The sequence below is a fragment of the Pelodiscus sinensis genome, chromosome 1 (assembly GCF_052426305.1).
Source record: "Pelodiscus sinensis isolate ZL-2025 chromosome 1, ASM5242630v1, whole genome shotgun sequence".
Lineage (NCBI taxonomy): Eukaryota > Metazoa > Chordata > Testudines > Trionychidae > Pelodiscus > Pelodiscus sinensis.
This window is the reverse complement of record NC_143052.1, coordinates 325,851,409-325,875,081: the sequence shown is the minus strand read 5'-3', so window position 1 is coordinate 325,875,081 and position 23,673 is coordinate 325,851,409. Positions and strand designations below refer to the sequence as shown.

The window sequence follows — 23,673 nt, the reverse complement described above, 5'->3', positions numbered from 1 at the left end:
TTACTTCAACAAAGTTCATGCTATATTTTAAACTTAAGTTTAAAATAAACAATTAAAACTAAAAGGCTGATAAAGAAGGAAAATAATACAATATTAAGAACAGTTTTTTAAAAAGATGTAGGTGCAGAAACTATGGTCACAATTTTGGGTTGTCGGGTGTCCAGTTTTCTACCCGACAGACCGGTATTTGCGCCCTCTGTCCGGTAGAGAAATTCAGAAAATACCGGACATGTGCAATGTCCGATATTTTCTGAAACTCTGGCTGGGCGCCGGATGGAATCCTGGCGTGGACGGGGGAGTGACTGGGAGGTGGGGTCGCAATTGGCGCTGGGAGCCCTGTGGTCACATGCAAAAGCCGAGCGGGGCGGGGGCCAGGATTCCCAGACACTCCCCCCGCCCTGCTTCTGCACACAACCAGAGGCTCCCAGCACCAATCGTGGCCCCGCCTCCCAGCTGGGAGCCTCTGGTTGCATGCAGAAGCTGGGAAGGGGGCGTGGCTCTCAGCCACTCCCCTTGCCCCCGCCCGGCTTCTACCAGCAACTAGAGGGAGTGCCTGCCGGGGGCACGGCCTGTTGGACCCCGGCTGTGGCCAGTGGCTGCACTCCCCCTCCGCCAGTCCCGTCTCCTGTCCCTCTTCCTCCCGGCTGGTCCCACCCTCCCCCACCCATGATCAAGTGTGTCCGGTATTTTGAGGGGGGTCTACCTGGTAACCCTAGGTCACAAAGGCTGATAAACTTTGACTGATTCTTGAATTGTGCTTACAAGTTGCAAGAACTATGCATGAAAACTAGGTGCACAATTCAGCCTACTTTTGCATACCTGATTTCTCAAGAAAAAAAATCAGGCAAAAATCACCTCCTAATATATTACTTTTTTTCTGGTTTATTCTACATAGGTTCTTTACCACACTCACAGATTTACCATTCTTGTTAGAGGCTTTTAGACTATTGGAGTTTATTTTTAAGAATTTTAAGTATTATTAACGATCACCTCTGTGCTGCTCTTACTTAACTCAATCCCCTTCCCAACTATTTCATTTGGCAGATCCAGCTCTGATTAGCTCAAACTAGACCCAATCAGACCCTAAGTTATGTGTGTGGTCTGACCCACCTAGTGCTGAAACTGACACTGAACTCTGGCAAAGCGGAATAAGAAAAGACAAACATATTTATTTTGGATTTTTCTAAAACACTCAACTAGCAGAGCTCTCATTTGGTGGCTGAACCTAAAAGGTGTTAACCTAAGAACCTAATGATCCAAAAGTGAGGCAACAAGGTCTAATGGGGCACAGGATTGAGTTGGACAATCTCGGTTTGAGTCTTAATTCAGCCACTGAATTATTGTATGGCTTGAACATGTTCCTTTTCCCCCAGTTATGCACCAGCAGGGATTAGGGATATTAGACAGCATATAACTGAACAGTCATGTAACGGCATCAGATTTAAGCAGTTACATGACTATTTGATAGACCCTGTAGGCTAGGTTGGCAGTCAGTATGCTCCCGGCCCAACTCCCGGGGAGCCCCCTGCCACTCTGCACTGCTGACTGTCTATCAGAGGCAGCAGTGCAGGGTTGCAGGCATGAGCTGATCCATGAGGGAAGCCGGTTTAAAAAAACAGCTCCCCATGTAAACCAGCATCATCATGTTGCTGCCTCTGATACAGAAGCAGCAGCATGAGGTGGCAATAGTCTAAAAGCCTCTAACAAGAATGGTAAATCTGTGAAGTACAATAAAATGGCTTAGTAATAAGGGTATACAAAACTGAGGTTATGTCTGCACCACTGTTTCCTTTGTGCCTGGGGAGTCCAAGCTCTGTCCGAAGCGGGCCCAGGATTACTGGCGACAGAGGCTGTTCCAAGGGATGTCTGATAGAGGCAGCAGCGCAGCGGAGGGGAGAGGTGGCACCCCAGAGCCAGTGCTGGGGGAGAGATGGCTTTTAAGAGATGGCTCCCACTCATCACCAGCTCCTGCTCCCACATGCTCCTGGGGCATATGAGATGGGCTGCTCCAGCACTCCACCTCTGTAGGAGAAAGCAAGGGGGAGCAGCCGGTCCACGGAGCTGGCATGCATGGAGAACTGCTTAAAAGCCAGCTCCTGGCAAGTACTGGCTCCTGCCTGCTCCCTTCACCCTTTGTGCTTCTGTCTCTCTATCACAGTCAGCAGTGTGAGGGTGACGGAAGGGCAGGCGGATACCCACTGGCTCCTGCTTCCTCTGCACTTGCTGCCTCTAATATAGCTGATAGAGAGGCAGCTATGGAGTGGTAATATGTGTAATCAATAGGATTAACCAATAAGCCCAGGTTTATTGTTTAATTGTGTAGTTGTCTACAGGTTGACATTCCTAGCAGAAACATGGTAAAAATTAATGTTTGTAAAGTTCTCTGCCCAGGAAGAGGCTTGTACAAAGTGGTTAGTGTTACTGTTAATAGAAACAGAAAAACGGAGGGAGCAATCTCCAAACACAGAAGTATTAACTGTCTAGCAAATCGATGATTTCATAAATCTAAAGGGGGACAGTGAGTGCTGCAAATTGCTCTGCAATGACTTCTGCACCCGAGGAAGAAGCCATGTTAATGACCTCTGGATAGAGTCTTGTTTAGCCTTTCCAGACAGAACGCCTGTCAACAACACAGTGAGTCTCTACAGAAAATGCAGTTACATCTCTGAGGCTCCATTATTACAAAAATTAAATAGGAACACAAACAATCAAATAACTTCCAGTACATGTAGGAATGAAAACTGCTAAAAATAGAAACAATTTTTAGATGACATTAAACTCTATTATTTGCAGCATAGTTAAAAACAAATTACCATGTTCTGTCCTACCATAGTAGGACATAGGTGCGGTGAGAAAAGCATGCAGCTGCCAATATATCAAATACAAGTGAAGAAAAAACATCCTCTTTGTCCACAGAAGTATGACCACAAGTTCACAGCAGGAATTTGCTCCAAACATGTGTTTAGTTTCTGTACAGAGGATTCTCCATCTTTGTACACTCATTAGAGTAGTACACTCAAACATTATCACTCATCCATTTCTCCTCTCATCATATTTATTTCGCCTCATGTGACTCTGCTCTGATGCAGGAAGAGTGCAAGCCCTTCTGTCTATTTTCTTGGCCCACCATGTCATGCTGTTTATATAAGAACTAAACTTAACTAGAATGGTTTCCTGAAACTAAAACAAGATTTAAAATGGAAGGGTTTCCCAGATAATCTATTGGCAAAGTTTTAAATAAAGGTGGCACTATTTCAGAAGCAGTACATATACTCAGACACCAGTGGCTTGTACCAGAATTATGCATATTATGAGCTCCTGTACCCTTTAAGACTCTCCAAAGCAACTATTCAGCAGAGTTCCTGTTTGCCTTAAGAATTCTATCTAGAATTGAGCAAGAAATAGGACTTTCTAGGCTGAGAGCACACCTAGGACACTCCTTTCTTGAATATGTCCCCACATGGCCTAAACTCAATACTAAGCTTTGCTGCAGCCACTATGTACTACTCTGATAACTATTTAGCTAGCCTAAATCATTGACAAAGGCAGAACTGTCCCATCCAATGGATGGTTTGGGGCAGCTGATCTGGGCTCTGTGCTTCAGGGGAACATGAGCCCTGGATGGCATAGGGGCTGGCAGCAGCTACAGGCCCCATTCTGCCTAATGGCTCCTGGTGTCACTTGGAAGAGTAGGGGTCAATGGGGAGGGGCAGAATGGGGACTGGGTAGGGGCAGAGCAGGGGCAGGAAGAGGCAGGATGGGGGCAGGGCTCCATTGTGCTAGGCTCTGTAAAAACTCCATAGTAAACAGTCCCTATCCCAAAGAGCTTGCAATCTAAACACAGACATTGGGAGTAAGAGGACAGCAGCAAACAGATAACGAGCACAGAACAGACGAAAACAGCAGGAAGTTTTGTCAAGGTCTTTGGAGATGTTCACAATGCATATAAGAGAGTGAGCAAGTCAAAACTGAATGATTTCAATTATTTCTCAGTTACTTTTTTGTTTTCCAGATGGGATTGAATTAAACCTAAATATCTAAAAAATAAGGTAACTAAGGATATGAAAGATTTGCTGCAACAACTAGGAGTTCTCTTAGTGCCTGAGGTATGCAATATATCCAGAACCTTAAAATGTCACTTCTAAAATGTTCCGTTCCACTGAAGCAAAGAACTAAGTCCAATTTACCACTACATAAATTCAATGAGAACAATGGAATATTTTCTTTAAAATGTGTATAACCTATCAAGTGACATAGTATGAACTTCAAGCAAATATCAAATAAATAAGAACTGGTTCCTTACTTTTGCTGCACCTATTTGTTCTTTACGAAACTTTTCCAGAGGTGCTATTAACACATCATTGGCGTTCTGGATCTGAAAAGTCGAACATAAATATTCAAATTATACCTCTTTTCATATATAGTATTTGCAGAAAGTTGGGAGTGAAAGTACTATAGTAAATCAAACTTTGCTAATCTACAAACTTGATAAAAACCCAAAGGTTTCATCACACTTGTCATTGAAGGTTTCACAATAGAGTACAGGCACGGATACACCTAAAAAAACTTCTTAACATTTATAAAGTATACTATAAAATATTTCCCCAAATATTTTGAAGCATCATAAATAATAAAAACTCAGTTATATTTGTCAGTTTAAAATAAATAAAAAGGACTAGTGCGGGATTCCTGGTACTTGTTTTTCCTGGAACTTTAAGTTTACAATCTATTTTCAGACAAGATGCCACAAATGGAAGTAAAACCATCTGGTGGAATTAGGGAGAAGACAAAGGTAATAATGGTAGGAACCTGTTTACATAGACTAGTTATGTGTACAAGTGAACAGTAATCCCCTCTGAATATCTAAACATGCTAGTGATAGCTTTTTTTTTTTGCCCCCATTGTTTGTTTATTCAAGGCAAAACTTCCCCACTGCATAAGGCAAGCAAAAATGCCTGTGCAAGATTTAAATCTTATTTCACTTCAAAATTAAGGAGTTATGTGGCAAGTAAGTCACTCATTAAGCCTTGCCTAAGAAAGATAAATTCATGTTTTTACCATCTTTATTCATTCATCTTTTGCCATGTAATACCGCTTAGAGGAAAAAGGCTATACTCAATCTTAGATACATCTCATCATTTTTATAAATTATTCACATCAGAAATACACTAGAATCTGAGAATTATGAACACCACAATTATGACCTGACTAGGCAACCAAATTTGGAAGCAGGAGTACACAATCAACAGTGGGAGAAACAAAAAAATACAGTTCCGTTCTATGTCAAATGTAAACTACTAGAAAAATAAAGGGAAAGCAGCAATTTCAAAGCTGTATTAAGTCAGAGTTTAAACTTCAGAGATAAGAACATTGTAGAGTTACAAACAACTTTTATTCCTGAAGTGTTTGTAACTCTGAGGTTCTACAGTAAAGAATAATAAAGCTGATTACACAAAGTTATTTTTTCTAAAAGGAATTAGCAGCAAATTATTTTCTGCATAAATAATTGTTTGTTCCTCCCATTTCTACTCCTTACCACTTACATCCATTCCACGCTTGGATCTTGGCAGGTTGGGAGATATGAGCAGAGCTTACATGAATGAATAAGACAGATATGAACGTGGAAAGTTGTGGTAGCATTTACATAATAAGCAACAAGATAGTGCTTTTACAGCATGAAAGCTTCCCAAAAGGCTATAATTGCCCATACAAAATAATCTGTATAATAAAAAAAAAATCCAAAAAACACATTTTTTCAAAACTAAGATGTTATTTCTGAAGCTCAGTCACTCAGGCTATGTCTAGACTATGGAGTTTTTCCTGGGATACCGGAGATACCCGGAAAAACTCCACTGCGTTCAGGGAACGCGTCTGCTCTTCTGGCATTTTTGCAGAAGAGCAGACGTGCTCTTTCGGAAGCCCAGTTTTCCTCATTTTATGACGAATAAGGACTCTTCTGAAAGAGGAGGTTTTTCTGAAATTTGGCCCAGTGTAGCTGGGCCAAATTTTGAAAAAGCCTCTTCCAAAAAAAATAATCAGAAAAAGGTACAAAAATTGCAGTGTGCAATTTGCATATCTTTTTCCGAAAGAAAGCGGCAGTCTAGACGTAGCCTCAGTCAGGTGGCCCCTGTGGACAGAAGGTGGCTTGAGGAAAAAAAGCAAACCCTCATTGCCAGAGCTACTTCTTAGAAAAAGTAAGGCAATACTAGCTAGCTGCATTTGATAAGTTTGAGGAAGCGGTAGCCCAAACTGACCAAGTTGAAAACTATACAGAAATTGACACTACAGTTGATAAGGTTTATGACAAAGACTAAATAATAAAATCTAGCCCATGAACGTTTATGCCCAAATAAATTTGTTAGTCTTTAAGGTGCCATAGGGTCCTTGTTGGTTTAACATAGGATAGGCTGTCCTGCAAACTTGTTAAACATAATAGAACTAAGACAAACAAAAATAGGAGTCTTAGGCATCAAACATCACCTGCATACACTGTGCCTTGTTGATCATCAGGGTGCATTTCTATGCCACTGAGCTTTTATTGAATTAAAGATGACAAGCAGTACTATAAAATATTTTTATCTTATTAGTTTTGATATTGAATTAAGTGTTATGCTGTTCCCAGCACTATCATTTTTCACTGACTTTCTCATTTATTATTTGTATTTAAGGTATTAAGTACTAAAGAAGTTAAAATGCATTTAAGTAAGTAATTGTGTAACTGCTGGGGAAAAAAAGTCAGTGGTTGCATGTGGGGGCAGGCAGCTCCGACCTGTCCCCAATGATGCTGCCTTTTAGAGAGGCAGCAATGCCGGGGGAGGGGTGGAAGGGAGCACCTCCGCCAGAGCTAGTCGGCTCCCCGTGCTGTTGTCTCTGATACAGAGGCAGTAGTGCAGGGGGTGGGCCTTGTATGTAACCATATACACAATTACATTTTCACATCTCTAATAACTACAGAACTGAACTGAGACTGGCTCCTTATGTGCTAAGCAATGTGCAAACACACAGCCAGAGAGACCAAGTCACAAAAATCTTTCATTCTAATTAGACAAGACACACAAGGGCAAAGCGAGGAAAGAGGTGAAGTGACATGTCCAAGGTCACATAGCAGGTCTGTAGCCCAGCCAGGAACAGAACCTATGTTTCACCAAACCCAGTTCAGGGACATAACTTATTCCATGCAATTTGTGAGGAGGAACCTAGAGGTCTTGACAGCTGGGCAGAACACGCCTGGAGCTTTTTTAGCATCTATAAAAACAAGGAAGGTAGTTTTAATTTTGGCACAAGAGGAGCTGTTGAGATTTTTGGCACTTTAGAGTGGATGTATCTCTTGTTCTCCTATTCTCACAAGGAAGGAAATTGAGATTTTGAGTGAAGACTTGAATTACTGTCTAACAACCATTTGCAACATTTTTCCAATGTCTCAATATCTTTTGCAGCATCCAGCAACTATAAACACACAAGATGAATGTTTTTCTTTATAACCATCAGTAAAAATGTTAATATTGACATAAATGATCACTGTTTGTCTTCAGCATTAATGCTGAACTGCATGAATGAGGAGATTGTTCCCAACACTCAAGAGCTGTCACTTTCATGTGGTTTGCGTGCAAACTCAGGAGAACTCAGGAGACCACTTCAAGCAGTTCATATTTTAAAGGCTTCCTTCACAACCTTCAAATGAGAGAAACTTACTTTTTACTATTAACCGACAGTTTAACTTATGAAGCACAAATCATTTGCTGCAAATTCTGTGCTGTGAAATCTCAGAATACAAAAGGGTCCCAGCAGTAGACATCCTTAAAGAACTAATTTATATACAATCCTATGGCATTCTAAGGAGATGCCCAGGAAATAGAGTCATAAAGAAGGCATTTATTATTTGAAATGAGCAATAGGCATAGTCAGAAATTAAAATAATATTTTCGTTTAAATAAATATACAAATAATTTCCAGGTCTAAGTTGAGATGTATAGACAGAATGCTGCACGTTAGTCCCAATGGAGAAAGCCTCTAATGACAGACAACTGATGTGGCAATCCTCTTCCTGGCAAAACTATGTATTAGAGAAGCCCAGAAAGAATATTTAGTTGGGGAGAAAAAGCCTGCCAATGAATTACTGGAGAAAATCCTGGAAGATGCAATTCAACAGACCTCATTACAGGAACCAGGCATTTAGCTGTGTAAAGATTCCCTGTCTATCTCCATTGGACTTTGCTGGCCTAGCTTTGATAAACCATAAATATACAGCTGGTAGAACTTCTGCCTTACACATTTATTTTCTTTTCATTACTGATTCCTATCACTGGAATTACACTATGTTATAGTTGGCTTGTTTTGGCGTCTCATTTCTTAGTTGCATGACTAAGCACTGGATAATCTTTACAGTAATCCTCCAAAATGTGTCCCTTTGCAATAGTAATGCCTATATGACATGATCTGTACAAATAAAGCTCTGGACCTTTCTTTGAACTTTCCTTTACCGAGTGGCCAATATACTATATTACACTATACTGAGAGAGAGGAGAAAAAATATTCTTACATTACCATCTATCTCAAACTGTCGAAATAAATAAATATATGTTCTAGCTAGGGATGTTAAATTTTGATTAACTAATCGAAAAGTTGATGGAATTCCCATCGACTAGTCAATTAGTCAATAAGAATTTCAGCATTCTACCTTTGAAACGTACATTTCAAAGCAGAAGCGCCTGTGTGGAGCCCAGGTTCAGTGAGACTCTCTGCTGGCCCTGGGCTCTATGCAGCATTTCCAACTTTGAAATGTACAAAGGTCCCCCGCGGGGGCTCAAAGGTGAAGCACCCGCATGGAGCCTAGGGTCAGTGGGGGAATCCCCACTCGCCCGGGGCACCACGTGGTGTTCCAGCTTTGAAACGTACAAGAGTCCCAGAGGGGACACCTGTACATTTCAAAGTTGGCTGCCGTTGTGCCCCTGTCTCCTCCCATGGACCTGGAGCTGAGGGGAGCCGACTTTTAAGCTGGCTCCCTCCAGTACCAGCACCCCCTCTCTTCTTCCTTCACCTTGCTACCTATTTGTGATAGAGGCAGCAAGAGGGGGAAGTGATTAGATGCTTACATCCCTAGTTCTAGCTAATGGTGAAAACCGATGGGAAGTGCTTTGAGCATCTAAGATTTATTCAAAGAATGTTTCTTAAAGGATTTTCCATGTAATAATCTTGTATTTCAAAATGTAATCTTTTGAAAAAGTAATCTCTTTCATTTTGTAGAATGAAGCCAAATTCTCCTTTTTGACTTCTAAAATTACTTCACTGATTTGGATGACCTATCACTGTAACAGGTATGTCTAAAAGCTATATATAGAGATGTATTGTGACAAAGCCAAACCAGACAGGCTACAATAGACAGAGTAGGAAAAGACAGCCCTAGAAGGGTAAAGGGCCTACTCCTCAATTAATGAGAAGTAGGTTACTGCTGGTCAATCAGGATCAGTTAAAAAGGGATTGGCTCAGATAGATTAGGATCATCCGAGACAGGGCTATACCTCGGACCAGCTAAGATCAGCTGATTCCATTTGAGGGCTGCCTGAGATCTTTTTAAACCCTTGCCTGTTGGGGGAGAGTGGGCAAACACACACACGGAGATGCAAAGCTAGAGACAGCAGGGGAGTGAGCAGCTCCAGGAGGAGAGGCTGGGCTCCCTGATTTAAGGGAAGACAATGAGCCTAGAACCTCTGCTAAGGGGAAGGCTGACTGCCTGGATGCAGCAGCTAGGGGGTGCTTTACCTGAGGCCCATCTCACTAGGGAGGAGAAGTACAATGGCTGGCAAGGGAAAGATGGGTCCTTGCCACAGTATGTATACATTAATGGACGGAATACCACCAAAAGACTGAACACCCATAAATCTGAGATTGAGGGTACAGTAATTTGATAATCTAAATTATCAAATTAAAACTATGAAGTCAATAATTATTAACATCCATATAATGTTTTTAATTCAAGAATGTCAAAGCAAGTTGCAAACAATTCATTCAACACCCTTACAAGAAAGGCACAGTTAATATACTCATCTAGAAATACAGGCATCTGCAGACTGAGTGGCCCATCATGTCCACTATCTTATCTTTGATAATGTCAGGTACCCCATGGTTCATGGAAAGAGGCAAAAAATGCAATAGTAGGTAGTTAAGGAATAACTTGAAGACAGTTCTCACTGATTCCACAGGTAAGTCTAATAGCAGTACCAGGCAAATTAGTTGAAACTATAGTAAATAATAAAATTGTCAGACACATAGATGAACATTTGTTGGGAAAAGTCAACGTGGTTTCTATAAAGGGAAATAATGCCTAACTAATCTACTAGAGTTCTTTAAGGGGAGGGGTCAACAAACATGTGGACAAAAGGGAAGCCAGTGGATATAGTATCCTTAGACTTCCAGAAAGTCTTTGACAAAGCCCTTCACCAAAGGTTCTTAAGTAAAGTAAGTTGTCATGAGATAAGAGAGAAGGTCCTTTCATGGACTGATAACTGATTAAAAGACAGGACACAAAGGGTAGGAATAAATGGTCAATTTTCAGAGAACAGAGCTGTGTCCTCTAAGGATCTGTCCTGGGACCAATCCTATTCAATTTATTTATAAATGATCTGGAGAAAGGGTTAAACAGCGAGGTGGCAAAATTTGCAGATGATACTAAACTGCTTAAGACAGTTAAGACCAAAGCAGACTATAAAGAGCTTCAAAAATATCTCACCAAACTAACTGATTGGGCAACAAAATGGCAAATGAAATTTTATGTTAATAAATATAAAGTAATGCACATTGGAAAACATAATGCCAACTATACATACACTGTAATGGGGACTAATTTAGCTACAATTACTCAAGAGAAAGATCTTGGAATCACTGTGGATAATTCTCTGAAAACATCAGTGTGTAGAAGCACTCAAAAAAGCAAAAAACATTAGGACTCATTAAAAAAGGGATAGAAAATAAGACAGAATATCTTATTGCCTCTATATAAAACCATGGTATGCCCACATCTTAAATACTGCGTACAGATGTGGTTGCCTCATCTCAAAAAATGATATATTGGCATTGGAAAAGGTTCAGAAAAGGGCAATAAAAATGACTGGGGTTTGCATTTTTCAGTGGAAAAAGTGAATAAAGAAAAGTTATTTACTTGTTCCCATACTATAAGAACTAGGAGAAATGAAATGAAATTAATAGGTAGCAGGTTTAAAACAAACAAAAGGAAGTTTTTCTTCACTCAGCACACAGTCAACCTGTGGAACTCCTTGCCAGAGGATGTTGTGAAGACTAGGACTTTCAACTGGGTTCAAAAAAGAGCTAGATAAATTCATGGTCCATCAATGGCTATTAGCCACGATGGGTAGGAATGGTGTCCTTAGCCTCTGTTTGTCTGGAAATGGATGACAGGAGAGGGAATCACATGATGCTTACCTTATGTTTACAGCTGGTGATTGTTTATGCTCTGAAGCAAGAAGGACAGAGGCATTTGGTTAAAGTCAATCATTTGAATAGGTAGAAACAGAATTCAGTGGTGAAAGAGCTGGTTCCCCTGAAATTAATTGGGAGTACAATGGCATCATCATGCAGTAGAGCCATGGTCCCCAACACGGTGCCCGCGGGCGCCATGGCGCCCGCGGGGGCATTCGTGTGCGCCCGTCACGTGCTCGGAGCTGGCCTGGCCCTGGGCATGTGGCGCATGCACAGTGCCGGAGCCGGCTCCAGGCGCATGGTGAGCGCCGGCCCCGGGCGCGCGGCGCTTGGGGGCGCCGGCCCCGGCCCCAGGCGCTTGGAGGAGGGGGGCGCCGACCCCGGCCCCCGGCGCTTGGAGGAGGGGGGGCGCCGACCCCAGGCCCCCAGCGCTTGGAGGAGGGGGGGCGCCGACCCCGGGCGCACGGCGCTTGGAGGGGGAGGGGGCGCCGGCCCCGGGGGCGCGGCCCTTGGAGGTGGCCCCGGGCACTTGGAGGAGGGGCGGGGGGTGCCAGCCCTGGGCGCGGCTATGGGGGGGCGCGCGGCTATGGGGGGGCCCCGCCCCTGTCCCCGCCCCCTGGCGCCCGGCGGGCGAATGGCCACACCCCCTGGCGCCCGGCAACCTCCACAGGTTGGGGACCACTGCAGTAGAGTACAATGGCATCGGGGTTTCATAGATTCCAAGGCCAGAAGGGACTGTTGTGTTCTAGTCTGACCTTCTGAACATCACAGGCCATAAAACTAAGTGCCTAACTCCTGGTCCCCACAACATCTAGGGGTATGTCTACACTACCACCCTAGTTTGAACTAGGGTGGTTAATGTAGGCAACCGGAGTTGCAAAGGAAGCCCGGGATTTGAATTTCCGGGCTTCATTTGCATATTGCCGGGCGCCGCCATTTTTAAATGTCCGCTAGTTCGGACTCCGTGCCCGCGGCTACACACAGCACGAACTAGGTAGTTCAGATTAGGCTTCCTATTCTGAACTTCCGTTACTCCTCGTGGAAGCCTAATTCGAACTACCTAGTTCGTGCTGCGTGTAGCCGCGGGCATGGAGTCCGAACTAGCGGATATTTCAGAATGGCGGCGCCCGGCAATATGCAAATGAAGCCCGGGAAATTCAAATCCCGGGCTTCATTTGCAACTCCGGTTGCCTACATTAACCACCCTAGTTCGAACTAGGGTGGTAGTGTAGACATACCCCTAGATAGAAACTCTTCCCAATTACTGATCAACTGCAAACATTTACAATGATCCAAAAAGATTTCAAGTTTTGCATCATTTAGGGTTTTCAATGTGCCAGTTTAATAATAGCATCTCACTTCCTGGAAAGCTCATATGCCCTTCCTTGCTCAGGTATGGTGCTGAGGTTGAGATAAAAGAAATGCAAAGAGAGGGATAACCTCGTAAGGCTATAATGGTTTGCTAAGAACATTAGATTAAAAAGCAGGCCTCTTTTCCCTAAGCTTTTAAATCTTTTATTGATTGGTTCTTGAGTATTGTGCTGTCTATTCCCCATTAATATTTAGTAACAGCTCCCCTAACACAGATCAAACAATACAGTTTGGTTTGTGTTCTGTAGCTAAGCACATTTTACACAAGAGAAGGAAATTTCACAGTAACCTAGGGTATGTCTAGACTACATGCCTCTGCCAATAGAGGCATGTAAAATAGGCTACCCGACATAGTCAGTGAAGCCAGGATTTAAATATCCCCGACTTCATTAAAATAAAAATGGCTGCCACGCTGTGCCAGCTCAGCTGATCGTCGACACAGCGCGCGAGTCAAGACGCGGATTGGTCGACAAGGGAAGCCTTTGTTGACCGCTCCCTTATGCCTCATGAAACGAGGTTTACAGGGGAGGTCAACAAAGGCTTTCCTTGTAGACCGATCCCCGTCTTGACTCGTGCTGTGCTGACGATCAGCTGAGCCGGCACAGCGCGGCGGCCATTTTCATTTTAATGAAGCCAGGGATATTTAATTCCTGGCTTCATTGACTATGTCGGGTAGCCAATTTTACAAGCCTCTGTCGGCAGAGGAATGTAGTCTGACATACCCCTACTGTACAATAGTCAGAGATAATAGGGAAATGATACACTGGCAAAATTTTACAGTTGTACTAGACGTATCAGAAAAAAAAAGGATGAATATTTTACCCCAAAAAAACCCACCAAAAATTCTAACTGACATTTTTGATAGCCTCTAGTAAACAGCACAGGTAAATGTGTGTGTATACACATACACATGCACAAAATCATTTAATCATAGTTATTCTGGTAATCTACGCATGTAGTTATTGTTACTAACCTCTTCTATTCCAACCTTTTCTTTTCAGTTTTTCACAATTTTTCAAAAATTCAGATCAGAAGCCATTTAGGAAACTTACTTTTTAAGACACACATATACATGAACACATTATATATCATTCTATAAATGCTGGTCATGAATCCACAGAGGAGTTTTGCACTTAAATGAAGGATCGATCATTTTATTATGCAGGAAGAACACAGTATATACTGCCCAAAAATTAAAGCACTGATTACAGAATTAATCTTTAGAAAAGGTACTTAAATTAATTTTTATTTACAAAGAAAGAGCAAGTAACTACATAAGGTAGACTCTTAAAACTTCCTATATATTTAAACTCATTAAAACCATTGCATCTGGTAATTGGCATGGTCACAGCACAAGCTGTACTCTATCCGCTTCCAGTGTGCTCCCTCAGATGTTAGACCTAAGGCTTTTACCACTTCCTGCCTTAGATCAGGCCCTGACCTACACTATCCTGTGAATAAATCATGCTTACCCAGCAGATTCAAATGGTTTCAGCACCTGCACTACTTAGAGCAGGGTTAGCAACCTATGGCTCACTTGGGAGCCAAACATTGCTCATGGTTCGAGGTCGAACCCCCCTTGCTCCCTCCCCGCCCACAATGGGAGTCTGTGCTGGTGATCCAGCATCGTGGTCCCCCGCAAGACTGGAGACAGCACTGGCTTCCTAGGGGGCAGGGAGGGAAGCCCTGAGGCTCCATGCCGGATCTGGCGTGAGCATGCTGCTCCTCCCTTCCCCACAGCAATGCACGTTCTTCCTTATCCACCCTACCTTTCCCTGTGCTCCGGAAGGCAGGGCACAGGAGCTGCGAGGCCTCTCCCTCTTCCCCCCTGGTGATCACCTGAGTGACTAAGATGACTGTGGAGCATCTGGCCTTTGGGGACTAGGAGTTGCACATACGCTTCTTCCAGCACTGCCTGCAGATCCTGCCTAAGAGATACTCGACTCTGGAGACCAGCAGGTACCAGCCAAGTTGGGGAGGCGATGAGAGCAGGATGCTGCTGTTGTTTCCAGGCTACCGCCAGGTGGTGGATTCAAGGCTGAGGGGGCCCATTGGACATGTCTCAGGGCCCATCCCATTGAGGCACCTCAAGAACGGGTTCTGTTTGTGGCCAGATCCCAGGCTGGGGATCCCACTGCTACTCCACTGGTCAGAATCTAGCCAATGGAGCAGCAGGAAGCTATGCTTGGGACAGAGAGCCTGAGAGCAGTGCTGGTGGAAAAAGCAAGTAAGTGCTGTCCAGACCCTGCACGCCCTGCAGCCCCAGCCTGCTCCTGCCATCCTCCCTTGGCCAGACACCCACCTGCACCCTGCTCCTGCCCCCTCACCCTTGGCCAGACACTCACCCATGCCCTGCTCCTGGGGAGGAGACGTCTGCAGCGAGCTCTGCAGCTGGCTCTTTGGGCTCAGCAGCCCAGGAGCAGGTCAATAATCTGTGCCGGCCCTGCACCTGGGGAGCTAACATGTAACCTGCAGCAGACAGGCAGGGAGGCTGGACTAGCCCTGTCACAGATAGAGGCAGCTCCAGTCTGCCTGTGATGGATCCCACAGGACTGGAGCAATCCCTCTGCTCTGGGTGGGAAGGGAGAGGCTCCAGATCCTCACTCAGTTAACTGAAACTATTACCTATTTAGGGTGATGCTTACTGGTTAACCATTCACATCCCTAATGGAGAGGGGGAGAGAATGAGAGACTTGCCCAAGAGCACACAAGTCTGAGGCAGAGCAGGGAACTGAGCCCAAGTCATCTCAGTTCCAGTAAAATGCCATGAAATTAAACTTCTTATGCTTTCTTCATGTTTAACAAAAAAACTTTCATTTTTTCCTGAGATATGCTACATTATATTGCATCATATTATCCACTTCCTGTACAAGAAAGGAAATCTTTATCTGGGACTTCAAAACAGAGATTTTCCCTGAAGAGTTTAATGACTCATGCATCCTGAATTATGACAAAATATTAACTTGCTTCAAATTTATTTGAGATGTCTAGAAAAAGGTAAATTTAAATGCATTTCTCAGACAAGGCCATGCATTTCTATAAAAATACTCTCATTAACAAAAATACTTGTCACTAAAATGGATGACTGTGGCAGAAAACCAAATTAAAATTTACATTATAATCACTTAGGGAAGAATCATCTTTCTGTCAGCTTGCACTGTGTTTGAACAGCAATTCATCAATACTTCCTGAATGTGTTAGGGAAATAAAAATAATGGGTTAACATGCAAGTTTTTCATGTCTAATAAAATTACACACAACAGTATTATCATGAAAATGCGGCACTCATAATATAATCTTATCTATATTTTTGCCTTAAAAGTTACAGAAAAAAATATTATAATGAATATAAAAACCTAATTTTACATCATCCAGTAGCGCTATAAAATGTCTTAAATATTTTTCAGAGACTTTAAATGTGAAAAATTGCATACTTGTCAAACTGTTACAAACAGAATTTACATATATCCAATCTTTATCATAAGCGTTCTCATAGCTGCAAATAGATAATATCAAGCAATACATCATTAACATAAATGTTGTTTAAGCTTCTTGGAAAAAATTATAAATGTTACCCTTTATTTCAGCTATGTTTTGAGAAGGGAAAATCAGATGATGTTGAAGTTAAACACAGTTTAGAAGATAAACACAATTTTAGGCAGGACTTAAAAATACCACACAAGGTCAAACACTTCAATATACTAAATCTAGCAAAATATTAAGCTGCCTCTCACTCCCTTTTTGCTATTTCAAGTGGGTCCTATAAATTGCCACAAGAGAGTGCTCATAAATCACTCACAAATGAGGGGTAGAAATGTTTATAAATGGCCCAAAGACCAATTTTTCCAGTACATGTTTTACAAGTGCATATTAATTTTAATTTTCCATCTACCATGACTTTTAATGTGGTGCTGAAATAAAATATTAGATGTTTTAGTTTCTTACATTAAACAATTTTTTTAAAAGAAAGAAAACATGTTATGACTACACTGTTAAAAATTACAGATAGTAAAGAAATGCAAGAGATAATGTTCCTTCACCAACATTAACTAGCTACATAACATAATATGACATAGCAAGCCAGTTATTAATATATACCAGGTGTGGCCAAACTTACTGACCATCCAAGCCACAAACAACAATTTTCAGTTTTAGAATCAGAGCAAGCCTGCCACAGCTCAGGAGTTCAGTATCACTGCAGGGTGGTGGGACTAAAGACTTCAACTCTGGAAGGATGGGGGATCTTGTGGCTTCAGCCCTGTGGGAGATGCCTGCCCGGGGCCTTACCTCCACTCCTGCAAAATTCTGAGCCCTACAAGGTTTGCCCCATGGACCTTAAATCCCAAGAGCACCCCCTTGCTGGACAGAAGCCAGAAGTAACATGTTAGGGGGAACATGTAACTCCATGTGTCCCCCTCAATTTTTGCCAGGACTCGCCAGCCCCAATCAGTCACATGGTGCCACCAGACCCCCTTGATGCACAGCAATAGCTAGAGCCCACAAGCTGAGAGCTTGGGCCATGGATAGAGGCAATGGCAAACAGCTGGGAGCGGCAAGCACAGCAGCTGCTTTTGCTGCTGCTTCTCCTAAGGAGCTAAAGCAGCAGCTCCTTCCCTGCAGCTGTTTGTCCTGGCCTCTCCATAAAGAGCTAACATTTGGGAGCTGCAGGGCAGGGTCACCAAAGGTGAGTTTGGAGGCGTGCCTGGGGAAGGCATGACTTAAGCTATTGGGAGGGCTTTAAATTATACAACCCCTCTCTCCCCTGCCCTCGCTCCCCTGTAGGCACCAGTTGTCTCTGGCAGAAGTATTTAGCCTCACCACCTGCTGCAAGGGCAGAAGCAGGGCCAGATATGAGAGGCCTAAGGCTAGAGCCTAAGTATGAACTGCATATTGAAAAAAAAAAGAAGTAATCATACTTTATCTAGGTACTTTTTTATGTAAAATTAACACATTTATTCTACTCTCACTAGATTTGAACAATTTTTTCCCATGTTAGCTGTGGCAAAGTCACGAATGATGTCGTCATAGTTCAAAGATCTGACCATTTCATTCTCAGTGTTCCAAAGGGAAAAAGCACTGAGATGCTCTTGAGCCATGGTGGATGGGAGGATATTTTTGTCCCTTGTTGGAAGAGAAAAGAAACAGTTGCAGCTATAGTTAGTGATTATTAGTGACAAATACAGCTGTAATGCAGTTTCAATATCTGGGAAACACTCTGTCACATTGGATTCAGTGATAACTTGGTGCATCCGAATAGAGAAGCCTTTGTTATCTTTACTCTCTATATCTGAGAGTGATATGAATCCAACAAACTGAAGAAATTCTATAGTAAAATCTAACTGGGAGATCATCTGGGTAATTCTTACACAGATGTTTGACAAGACCCGGGGCCCGGTGTGGGAGTTCTGGCTATCATCAAGTGGCTTTCGGATAATTTGGGAGCTAGAGAGCCAGGGGAATCTACGGCTGTGTATTCATTAGCTATTCCACAATTCGAATCATAGAATCACAGGACTGGAAGGAACCTTTAGAGGTCATCTAGTCCAGTCACCTGCACTTTCAGCCTTTAAATGAGTAAGACATAACAGAGCTATCCCTTGTTGTGTTCTCTGTCCCCTTAACAAAAAGATTTAATTGAAAATCAAGATCTCAAAGGAAACATCAGGTTTGAATGGGGTTTGTTTACGAGGATGAAGGATCAAGGGGATGCATACAGACCTTGCTTCTCCCCAGCTCCCTTTCATGTGTTCACCAGGGAGGAAAGTAAAGAAGATTTTGCTTATCCAGGTGTGAAAAAGCAGAAGGAACCTAAATCTATTCTTGTGCAAAAATTTGTTCTCCCCAACCCTGCCCTGAAGTCAGCAAGGTTACAAAAGTGTAACTATCCCCATGGAAGTTGCCTTTGTTCTCATTCCCTTCTCAAATCACAGTCATTCCAAACCAAACACATCAGCCACTTGATCAGGGTCTCATTTAACTGCACATCCACTAATTTGATCTATGCCATCAAATGCCAGCAGTGTTCCACTGCCATGTATATTGGCCAAACTGGACAGTCTTTATGGGAAAGAATTAATGGACATAAATCTGATATCCAAAAAGGCAACACAGAGAAACCTGTTGGAGAACATTTTAACCTGCCCAGGCACTCATTAATGGATCTCAAAGTCACCTTGTTGTTCCAGGTCAATTCCACAAGCCAAATACACAGGGTAGCCTTAGAACTTAACTTCATTTACAAGTTTGATTCCCATCAGAGAGGAATGAATAAAGATATTGGCTGTCTCCCACACTACCTTCCACATCCTAATGACTTAACCAAACAAACAATGGGTACTTATAGAGGTGCTAACTGCTCTTATCAGCTTCTTGTTAACTTGAACAATCCAATTCATATTTTTTTCTTTTTTTTTCCCTTTTCCCTCCACCCCACCCTTCCCTTATTTATTCTTGGATCTGAACTTTTAATACTCCAGTCAGCTGAAGAAGTGGGTTGTACCCACAAAAGCCAACTGACAGCTTATCCTGCATTAATTAATTAATCCACTTTAGCTTAGTTAGTCTGTAACAGGAAAAACTTAAAAAACAACAGTAGCACTTTAAAGACTAACCAAACATGTAGATGGTCTTCCACTACTATCCCGCATAGCATAGCAGCACACCTGGACTAGCCTCTGTTCTCCTGCACGCTCTGTACTTCTCCAGATGTCACTTCCTCATTTAAATGCTGATGCATAGATGTTCCTCTTTATAAGTCCAGTGTGAAGTGAGTTCACACATCATAAGACACATACTATTATAATACTTACGGCTTCTGTTTCCATATGGTCCTAGCAGTAGGTCTTAGACATCCTTGCCCTCCAGGAAGAGGAGTGGTCACTGGAATGCCACGATCTACAAATGTTCGGCAGAGCAAATGCAGAGGAAGAAATCTTGGGTATGGATGTAGAGGGGTAACTGATTATCCAGTCATCCAGGAAGCATTGCTTTACCAGTATGCTTACTAGGGTAACTGATTAACTGGCACCCTGCTGGTGCAACAAACTGGTTAACTGGATAAACACATAGGCTGTGTCTACACTGGGCCACTTATTCCGGAAAATCAGCCGCTTTTCCGGAATAAGCTGCGAGCTGTCTACACTGGCCCTTGAATTTCCGGAAAAGCAACGACGCTCTACTGTACAAAATCAGCTGCTATTCCGGAAAAGCTTCGCTGCTCCCGCTCGGGCATAAGTCCTTATTCCGGAACACTGTTCCGGAAAAGAGCCAGTGTAGACAGCCAAGTAGTCTTTTCTGGAAAAAAAGCCCCGATTGTGAAAATGACGATCGGGGCTCTTTTCCGGAAAAGCGCATCTACATTGGCAACAGATGCTTTTCCGGAAAAAGGGCTTTTCCGGAAAAGTAGCCTGCCAATGTAGACGCTCTTTTTCCGGAAATACTTATAATGAAAACTATTCTGTTTTAAGCATTTCCGGAAATTCATGCCAGTGTAGACACAGCCATAGTTTAACCAGTTAACATTTGAAAAGGGATTATTTACATCCCTACTCCTGGGACCGGGACCAGCACCTCTTCAAAGCAAAAGAGGGTAGAGTACAGGGGTGTGAGGAGGGACTCAGAGCTAGACTGCGGCAGGGTGGCTTTAGGGTTGAGGTGGTCTGGGATGTGGTAGAGAGGCTGCCTCATCAATGGCAGGTGGGGATCCAGGCTGCCCTGGCTGATCAAGCCGCTCTAACTCTGGCAAGGGTGGTGGTTTGGGTACGGGTGGCAGAGGGGGCGTGCACATGCAATTACTATCTCTACAACATTTTCACACATCCATCCCTTCACGCATTGGAGAGGATCCAGCGGAGGGCAACTGAAATGATTAGGGGGCTGGAGCACATGACCTATAAGGAAAGAGTGAGGGACTTGGGCTTATTTAGTCTGCAGAAGAGAAGATTTTATAGCAGCCTTCAACTACCTGAAGGGAGCTTCAAAGAGGATGGAAGAGAGGCTGTTCTTCGTAGTAACGTATGGCAGAACAAGGAGCAGTGGTCTCAAGTTATAGTCGGGGAGGTCAAGGTTGGATATTAGGAAAAACTATTTCATGAGGAGGGTGGTGAAGCACTGGAATGGGTTGCCTAGGGAGGTGGTGGAATCTCCATCCCTAGAGGTTTTTAGGTCCCAATTTGACAAAGCCCTGGCTGGGATGATTTACTTGGGGTTGCTCCTGCTTTGGGCAGGAGGCTGGACTCGATAGTTTCCCAAGGTAACTTCCAGCCCTAGGATTCTATGATTCACTTACCACTAATCATCTTATCCCATCACCTATGCAATACTGGTACTGGAGTCTAATAGAGAGGGGAAGTAAGGTAGAAAGTGTCTTATCTCCCAATGCTCCCCAAAATGGTACAAGCAGATGTAAATGTCTGAAAAACTGAAACAAAAAGCAACACTGTGCCATTGTTGGCATGGTCACCAGTATTGGAAAAATGACAAACAAAAACAAAACAAAAAAAGCCACATAGCACTTTGATGCCACTGACAACTGGTGACCAGGTCAATCAACCTGCACACCTGCCCCTAGACCTGTTCCCGCTTGATAGACCCCAGATGTTGCAATCCACTGAATGAAGCTATGCTTGTAAAATATTTTTCAAGAATACTGGATTTTATCCTCTTCTATCTGTATTTACACAGTATCATCATGGCTGTGTCCCAACCCATCCAAAGCTATCCAACAGTGGTGGTGCAGCCTGTTTGTATTATTAACTGTCAGGATTGTGGCATTCAGCAGCGCTTCATCCGTGCAACCTGACAGCAGTTTAAAAATTATGCTGGCATTCCTAAAGCCGATGATTTATGGTATGCTAGGAAAGGAATCATGCCAACTGTTTAGTTTGTTCTCAAGACCCAGAATTCATTAGACACCCAAAATTGTACCATAAGAAAAATTCCAGAATGCAGAAAGCCTACTAGTGGAACATTGCATCACGGGATATCCACCCATTTTCAAACTGGTATGTGGTTATCTTGAAAAAGTGATGATCTGTGTAGAGCAATAATTCACAAATGAACTAGTTCAAGCCAGCATCTGACTTATGTTGGATCCGCACTTACGAACGGGGCTTTTCTCACCCCGGAGCTCACGGGTGGCGAGTCGCCACCCGTGACCTCCGGGGCGAGAAAAGCTTCTTCCGGTCTCCCTGGTCTGCTGCGGGGGGGGGGGGGGGGGGTCCAGAAAAGCCGCTGGACCCCCCCCCCCAGCAGACCAGGGGGACAGGAGCAAAGCCTTGGAGCATGCCTGCAGCGGGACAGCCCAAGCGCGCCCGGGCTGTCCCGCTGCGGGCGTGCTCCAAGGCTTTGCTCCTGTCCCCCTGGTCTGCTGGGGGGGGGGGGGGTCCAGCGGCTTTTCTGGACCCCCCCCCCCCCCAGCAGACCAGGGAGACCGGAAGAAGCTTTTCTCGCCCCGGAGGTCACGGGTGGCGACTCGCCACCCGTGAGCTCCGGGGTGAGAAAAGCCCCGTTCGTAAGTGCGGATCCAACATAAGTCAGATCCGCGTAAGTCGGGGACTGCCTGTACTAGCATGATTATTACAATATTACCATCTGAAGCATGTGTGGACACCTCAGACTGACACTGAAGAAATATAACAATAAGTTATTTGTCTGACCTAAACTGTAATGTATATCAACCACGAGTCCTGATATATAATTTCAGAGGGGTAACCATGTTAGTCTGGAGCTTTAAAAATGAGTAGTCCTGTGGCACCTGAGAAACTAATAAAAATATATAGTATCATGAACTTTCTTGGGCAAAACAAACATATATAGTATGGGTTTTGCCCACATACGTTTTTCCAACAAAAGCTCATGGTACAATATATTTTTGTTAGTTTCTAAGGTGCCACAGGACTACTTGTGGCTGATACATAATGTCTCTTTAATATGAGGCTTCATCAAGTCTTAGACATAAAAGCTGTGCTTTCCACACGTATTCCATTACAATGTTATTTATTGAATGTCTGACAACGATAGGAGTTATGATTTATTTTAAAAGGAAACCACAGTAAGATCTGAGCATTCACAACACTTAACTAGGCATACAAAATGGAAACAGAATTCAAAATTAGTAATCCGCCAAAAACACGACCTTCTACCACTCACACTTAATTCAGCTCTCTTTCCCGGAAAAGACCTAGCACAGTTGTGTGACCTGATGGTCAAAAGAGGCAGGTTCTTTTGTATCAACAACGGAAGCTCACTCCTGAGACAAAGCATGCTAGGAACTTTGTTTAACATAGTCCTCTGGTTCAAAATACGGACAATCTTAGGGCATGAGCCACTTCCCACAGTAAGTAGTCCCACTGAATTGGTCGACTCTTCATGAGTCATAAGCAACATCCATTGTGGTAAGCTGCAGAATGGACTTTAATTTCAGACAACATGAGAAATGTGATGGAAGATTGGAAGTGGACACAGGTGAGAATAAGCAGCTCACATTTCTATTATAGGATAATTACACATGCTTCCTTATCATCTACATAACAACACAAGCATTAGATTGAAGTACAACAGAATTATTATAATTAGTGAGTAAGCTTGTAGAGGTAGTAGGCAAGGTCGAGGCTAAAAAAGGCAGAGGCAGAAGAGTTGCAAAATGCCCATCTTCTCTCTCTCACTTTTTTTTTTTTTTAAATAAGGCTGTTGGAAGAATTGACATTTTAACACATCTGGATAATACATATTTAGTTGCATGTTCATGTACTATTCCTTTCTAATATGATTTCTTCTCAACTATCTTGCTCACTCTCATTGTATTCATTTCTCCTGATGCCTCTGGAGAAGAAAGCTAAATATTCACTCCATCTGTTTTAAATTCTATAT

The 23,673-nt window shown here is 43.1% G+C and overlaps 1 protein-coding gene across 1 annotated transcript in view; it reads right to left on the bottom strand.

The window, feature by feature from the left end:
• ARHGAP42 (Rho GTPase activating protein 42) overlaps positions 1-23,673 on the bottom strand; it is a 279,187-nt gene that overhangs the window by 98,154 nt on the left and 157,360 nt on the right. The window contains exon 4 of the mRNA XM_089775741.1: positions 4,304-4,375. Within this exon, the coding sequence (XP_089631867.1) occupies positions 4,304-4,375 (72 nt within the window). The remainder of the gene's footprint in view (positions 1-4,303; positions 4,376-23,673) is intronic.